The sequence below is a fragment of the Conger conger genome, chromosome 1 (genome assembly GCF_963514075.1).
Source record: "Conger conger chromosome 1, fConCon1.1, whole genome shotgun sequence".
NCBI lineage: Eukaryota > Metazoa > Chordata > Actinopteri > Anguilliformes > Congridae > Conger > Conger conger.
This window is the reverse complement of record NC_083760.1, coordinates 4,970,084-4,977,307: the sequence shown is the minus strand read 5'-3', so window position 1 is coordinate 4,977,307 and position 7,224 is coordinate 4,970,084. Positions and strand designations below refer to the sequence as shown.

General features: G+C 48.6%; 1 protein-coding gene across 1 annotated transcript in view; it reads left to right on the top strand.

The window, feature by feature from the left end:
- Positions 1-4,251, top strand: part of myom3 (myomesin 3) — a 76,504-nt gene extending 72,253 nt beyond the window's left edge. Inside the window, exons 32-36 of the mRNA XM_061255471.1 lie at positions 482-645; positions 1,303-1,339; positions 2,405-2,427; positions 2,537-2,592; positions 3,985-4,251. Coding sequence (XP_061111455.1) covers positions 482-645; positions 1,303-1,339; positions 2,405-2,427; positions 2,537-2,592; positions 3,985-4,251 — 547 coding nt within the window. The remainder of the gene's footprint in view (positions 1-481; positions 646-1,302; positions 1,340-2,404; positions 2,428-2,536; positions 2,593-3,984) is intronic.
- Positions 4,252-7,224: the final 2,973 nt, after the last annotated feature.

Genomic DNA, 7,224 nt, shown 5'->3' with positions numbered 1-7,224 from the left:
AATCAACTATTGTACTCACAGAATGTATTTATTTATCAGGGACAGTGCACATGAATCAACATTTTCAGTTTCCACATCATTGTAAATGCACCAGAGTTAGCTAATGAGCTACTATTCACCTGTAGTCCCTAACCTGCATGTCTTTGGACTGTGGGAGGTTCAACTGAGTTGAATTAACACTGGACATTTTCCTGACATGGGCGCCAATGGTGCGAAAGAACCTGTTGACTGTCAAGGCTTGTTTTTAGTTTGACTGTTTTGGTGATTCATTTATAAATTCAAATATAAACTGAAAATCACTGAATCACTCGGTTAATCGGCTGCGGCAATCACCCCTAATTTAGCTAATTGAATCAAATAAGAAAGGGGAGAGGGGAGGAGCACATAACCTGCCCCCTCCCCACACTAGAGGAATCCTGCTTGACGAGCTCCGGGGTTTTGTAACGAGCGAGGGGCGCTGGGTTGAATGACCTCCCCCCAGGGAGAAGAGGATCGACCAGGAGGCCAGGTCACGGCCGGGGAGCAGCGTGCAGAAGGTCTGGATCGACATCCTGGGCCCCACGGAGAGCGACAAGGGGAAGTACCTCCTGGAGATGTTCGACGGCCTGGAGACGCACAAGCGCACCATGGACCTCTCCGGACAAGGTACGGGACCCGTGTGGGGCAGCCGTTAGCCTAGTGGCCCAGGTGCTGGACTGGGACCTGGGAAGTTGGTGGGTCATGCTGCAGCAGTTGGGCCCTTGAGCAAGACCCTTAGCCCTGCATTGTTCCACCCTTGCTTAGTCTAATCAACTGTAAGTCACTTTGGATAAAAGCGTCACCTAAATATCTGTGATGTAATGTAAAAGTTAGCCTAACACAGATCTGTCAATAGTAGCGGTTCTAAAAGTCTGCAAAGACTTCCTATGCCAGAGGTCAGCTCTGCCATCAACCATAACATCATCACAGAAATCTACATCCCTAAGGCCTAACCTGTCTGAAGAAAGATTTTCTTTACTTTTTTTACTGAAAAACAGAGGAATATAAGTATACGTCATGACACCATACATGAGATACATCCACTCTACAGAAACCAAATATATATTAATTATTACACCAGGCAACAGAAATGAACATTTTCCATTTCAGCAAAAATATAACTAAATAAACATTTACTGAAAACTTCAGACATTTCCATCACAGCACCGTCTGAAGCAGATGGACCGTTTCAGGGCACATAACACGTTTATGAGTGTAATGTGCCACATTATTGGGCTGCATTTTCATTGTTTGTGTACATTTTGTCTTTTCCGCTGCTAAAAGCTTTTGAAGATGCAATGCTGGAGTACCAGCGACTGAAGTAAGTGAGGAAGTGTGGGATTGATGGTGTGGGAGGGGAGGCATGGCGTGTAGCAACACTAACAACGACGCGTAAACGAGGAAAGAAGTCGGCCTCGTCATCAGTCACTGGATTCCGCGTCGCACGGCTACGGACACTGAAATTTAAACGGCAATTAATGCGCCAGAGTTCATTCCGGTCCTTTTTGAATATTCATCATAATATGTTGTGCGACTGAGAACTAATCGGTTGGTAATGAATGCGCATGCATTTGGCCTCCCCTCTGTATTGTTATGTAAGCTCAGTTTTATTCTGTTGTTGTCACTGTCTGGTCTCATTGTCTGCTGCGAACTCAACTCTGTACATTTTGATTATGTGTTGCTGAAACCCTTATCTAGAGTGACTGGCCCAACTCACATTATCATCTGTTTATTTACTGTGCTGTATATTTTTACCTGTGGTTCAGGTGCCCCACCTGGTAATCAAGCCTACGAGCCCAGTTCCTTACCCATGATGCAACACCCCTTTATCTACTCTCCCAACGAGAGAGTTCAGACCCTTTCCTCCAAAACTGTGCAGTCCAGTGGTTGAGCTTGCACAGTGATTTCATCAGACGAGACACACATTATACAGTCAAAGTGTCAGCACAAGTTATCCAAGAAGACAAGGTCCCGCTAACAGTATGCTAATGCAATTGCACTTTTTGGAGAAAAAAAAAAAACTATGTCATGTAACTCATTCACTATTTATAAACTACCTCTCAATGACTCAGACAGTTTGAAGAAATGTTTTTACATCTGAATTATTTCCTAGCTCTGGATGTACTCCAGAGGCAGCATGCAGCCTAGTGGTGAAGGTGGATAATAACTGGGACCCGCAAGGTCGGTGGTTCAAGTCCCAGTGTAGCCATGATAAGATCCGCACAGCTGTTGGGCCCTTGAGCAAGGCCCTTAACCCCACATTGCTCTCGGCGGGTTTGTCCCTTGCTTAGTCTAATCAACTGTAAGTCGCTTCGGATAAAAGCGTCAGCTAAATAACTGCAATGTAATGTAATGTGCCTCTCTCTCTCTCTCTCGTCTCCTTTAGGCAAGCAGCCATAGCAGAGAGAAGTAAGACCCCCTCGCGTCACACGAGTTTGAACACACGCACTAAAGCTTTCACAAGCCCTCAAGCGATTCGGCAAGGGGACTAAAGCTCTTCTTCTTCTCCTGTTTTCAGACCGAGCGAAAGTTACCAGGGGCCTCCCGGACGTGGTGGCAATCATGGAGCATAAGGTGGTTTTTTAATGATCTTTTCTGATTTAAGTTACCACATTACACCTCAGCCAGTGCATCTGCTAAATAAATACAGCGTAGAGTCACAGCAGAAGGAGCTGTTAGCGTAACACCTCCACACGGATAAGCAGTCAGACGCAAATCGGAGCAACAGATGCGTAACGTGGTTAATTCAGCCCATGACTGCTGTTGCTCAGGACACGGGATGGGTTCACTACCAGTGACAGGCCTTTCAGTGGCAGCCCTGTGGGCCCAGCATCGTTGTAAAATCGCCGGGCGTTTACCTGTATGGTTTCATGAGAGGGAACAGCTGCTGTAGTAACGGCCTAGCGCAGGGCTGTCCGATCTTATTGGAAAAGGACTCGTCTGGCTTCAGGTTTTTGTTTTAGCCCAGCCCTGCCTAATTCAATTAATTAACGAATCGTGGTCGTCAATTAAAACCTTGACAAGTAGAAGCAGGTGCCTTAGTGCTAGACTAAAACTAAAATCCGCGCCCACACGGGCCCTTTTAGGATAAGATTAAATGCCCGTGACCTATGCGTCATACCTCTACCAATAATCTTCTCAGTCCAGCGGTCAGAAAGTAAAAGTCAGAAAGTAAAAGCGGTCAGAAAGTAAAATTGTGTAATTGTGCACAGCAGGGGATGGGGTGGGGCCAGTGTGTATGCAGGATTTTGCTGCAAACCAGTTACCCTGGTTCCATAGCGATGCATAAATTAAACCGCAATAAAATGCTATTAGACGAGAACGTTTATCAGCTGCTGTTTATGTCACGGAATGCGGCTATAGACGACAGATCACCACGTAAATGATTAAGGGCTAATTAAATAACTAAGAGCAGGAGTTAGGTTTGAAATCCTGAAACAGATACGGCCCACCTTACTCATCCCTGGGTGTAAAGAATTCGCTAAATCCAGGTGACTGGAACAAAGACCCGGGGAGGACTTCTTGCTCTCTGAACCCGGACTGTCCCCTCTCCGCCCTAGTCACGCAGAAAATCCTATTCTGCATATCTTGTTGAAGTCGGCAGCAGGGTGTCTGTGTGTCTCTCTGTCACTCTGTCTGTCAGCACGCACATTTGCATGTGGTTCTATCCCTGTCCCTGTTCCTGTCCGTGTCTGTCTCGGGCGACATGGCTCAGGCAGTAAGAGCAGTCGTCTGGCAGTCGGAGGGTTGCCGGTTCGATCCCCCGCCCGGGCTGTGTCGAAGTGTCCCTGAGCAAGACCCAACCCCCAAAATTCTCCTGACGAGCTGGTCGGCGCCTTGCATGGCAGCCAATCGCCGTCGGTGTGCGAGTGTGTGTATGAATGGGTGAATGGAGAAGCATCAATCGTACAGCGCTTTGGATAAAGGCGCTATATAAATGCCAACCGTTTACCGTTCACCATTTAGTCGCTGTGCCTGACGTGCCACGCGGAGGGGGACCCCGCCCCGGAGATGTCCTGGCTGAAGAACGGCCGCGAGGTGGTGGCGGGCGCGCAGTTCACCATCGCCAGCGACCGGCAGGCCACCACGCTCACCATCCACGGCGTGAAGGCGGAGGACTCCGGCCTGTACAGCCTGCGCGTGTCCAACAGGCACGGCTCCGACACCGTCCACGTGACCGTCAGCGTGTACCGCCGCGGGGAGCTGCCCCGAGCCGACGCCGTGGAGCTGTAGGGGCCCCGCGGGGAGGGCCGGGGGCCGCGGGGGCCGGCGTCCGTGGAGCTGTAGGGGCCCCGCGGGGAGGGCCGGGGGCCGCGGGGGCCGGCGTCCGTGGAGCTGTAGGGGCCCCGCGGGGAGGGCCGGGGGCCGCGGGGGCCGGCGTCCGCGTCAGAGGGGCTCCAGGGGGGTCTCCCTCCCTCAGTGACGCCTGGAAGGCCAGCGGCTTTTAGAACTAGAAAACGTAAAGGTACAATAGGTAAATTCGGACAGTTCTAGCGGTCAAGAGAGGGAATTGCACACCCTCAAACCACAAGACTGTTTTTCCCTCCCCCCTTCTCTGTGAACGGGCTGACATTGAACCACCATTGGCTGTGGCAATTAGAACCCATTCAGTGAGCTTTAATTATTGTACAGCTATACAATGTTTCGGTGCCAGTCAGCCGGTCAACCGCATATTTCGAAACCCGAATTTAAGGTTTACTATAAAGCAGAGGCAGCGGGTGAGTCAACACGTCAGTGAGCCTTTTTTTTCCAATGATAGGAAGGGATTTACAATGTTTTAACACAAAAATCTTACCTTATCGTACCTTTAATCGGGGCAGATTAGCAAGATAGCTAGCTTAGCAACATAGCTACAGATCAGTTCGATTGAAATACATAAAAGGATGCGCACGTGTGCACACATCGTCTGTGCCCGGCTGGGCTGAGCCGAACCCGCTGGCAGACCGGCTGTCTGCGGTCTGGGAAGCAGCTGCCTTCCTGGCGTCACTCGCGGAAGGACCGGACGTCAAAGGCGTCAAAGGGGCATGGAGTTTTGTCCATTTCTTTTTTTGGGGGGGTAGCTGTAGCTTTGCTTGGAAGCTGTACCTTTTTTCTTCTTCTTTTTTGGAAGTAGGATGGTAAAATATCCAGTGATAGTTCAGTGCTTTAGCTCATATGAGTCTCCAGTGTGTTCAAAGGTTCTGTGGCACTAACATTTTTGAGTTGATGATTTTGCCAAGAAGAAGAAGAAGTAACCTGTTGAAACCCTGTTTTAAGCCACTTTGTGTGTGGGGTTTGGGGAGTGTGTGCGTGTGTGTGTGCCATACGTGTGTTTATATTCATCGAAAGCAGGTTAGCACTATATCCCAGTTATACATGAGTGGTTCACCTATGTATGGATATTTCAGAAGGTTGTGAAAAAGTGAGCATATCCGTCTTTGCTTTTGTTGTACGTCACCCTGGGTTGTCAAACGAGTGTTGAGGTGACATTAATCATGTTGATTGCGTTCAGAATAAAAGCCGTAATTGCATGGCTGTGCACATGAAAAAAAATAAAATCCTGTCAAAAACATTGTCCAACTATTTTCATACAACCCCACGGTTTTCTGTTTTAATTAAACTTTAAACATTTCCCTTTTAAATTATTCCTAAATGTATTCCGGTTTCCAAGCACAAAGTTGCCAGGGGGACCGGTTCACACCCACTGCTTTCACTTGTAAGAAAAGAATAATTAAAAGGATTATTCCGTCTTCAAGGGAAACTTTTCTTCCTCGACGATGAATCGGACTCGCGTGCCTGTTTCTGCGGCAGTGCCCTTGTTCAAAAGTCCAATTAGCCCCGTTATCTTTCATGTGAAATGGCATACTCTCCCTCTGTTTCACAGGACATATTACATAGCCGAGCTACACCCAGCGTTCAGTTCTATTACAGCGGTTTATGCAAGCTGCCTGGGTGCAATAAGCAAGCTAATTCCACCGCAAATCACCGCCTCGATTGCTGTTTTCTTTTTTTTTGTTCAGTCACTTTACTTCATTGTGGATAACCTTGTTTGTGTGTTGCTAATAAAAGCCAATAAAACGATTTTCAATCTCCCGCAGATTATTTATTCAACCACTTTCAGTGTTGTTATCGTGACATAACCCGTGAAACATATTTTGACGTGATAATTGGGTATTTGTGCTATCACTTTGCTTCTTTCTGTTTAAGGGCTTCATGAAACGGTCAGCGCCGATGCATTCGTGCTGTGCCTTCGTCTGTGTACACTGAGGCAAACAGCCCATAGCTCCCGAATGACCGCGGTGTCATTCACCTATTCCTAGTAGTTTTTACCACTAATTTTGTAGCCGTTGTTTGCCTGGGTTGAGGGTTGAATTACAGAGGATCATTTTAGTACCATTACTTTCAGAAAATAAGATAAGAGTGCAATACCATATTCATAATTTTTACTAGCATACTTATCTGTATTTTTCAATCCAATATGTGCCCCTAAAAATGCAAAATGGGCATATGTCCTTGGCAATTACACCGTTTTTTGACATTCCAATAAAATCCCAGAGATGAGCGTGACCACCCATCGCCATAGCAACAGAGATTCTGGGCCCAGCGCTCCGTGTACTCTCCAAAAACGAAACAAAAAACAGCCGGGGTGGGCCTAATTGTGTTGAATAAGAGGCCATGGGGACGCTGTGGTTGCCCCACTCAACATGCAGCTCATTGAGGAAGTCACCTTGTTATGCCATTATGACTGTTAACAGTCTCAGAGTTGCTCAGCTGCCAGGCTCCTGTGGGTAACGTGTCATTGGCTGCATTGATAAGGCCCTCGGGAGGCCTTGTTTGGGGAGTAAGGGGGGGGGGGGGGGAGATGGGGGGTCATCAGAGACGCGCTGCGCAACGGAAACGCTAATGAGAACCCGCTCCTGATACCTCTGGGGTTTTTTTTTCAGCGGCTGAAACACAGGCATCTGGAGATGGCGGCGCTTGTGCGCAACCTAGGGATCTTTTTCGGTGTACCCCCGGCAACCGTCGCTAGGAGGGCGGGAGAGAGAAGCGGCGCTAGGCGGGAACCTCGCCCGAGCCGCTGCCCGGTCCGTCCAGGGGAGGGTCATCCAAACAGATCCCGTGCGATCGACCTCCAGGTTGTTCAAACAGGAGTTGCGCAGAGTTCGCGTTAATGATTAGGGCCCCCCCCGGGGGGGTTCCCGCGCGCGCCCCTATAAGAGCCGCAGC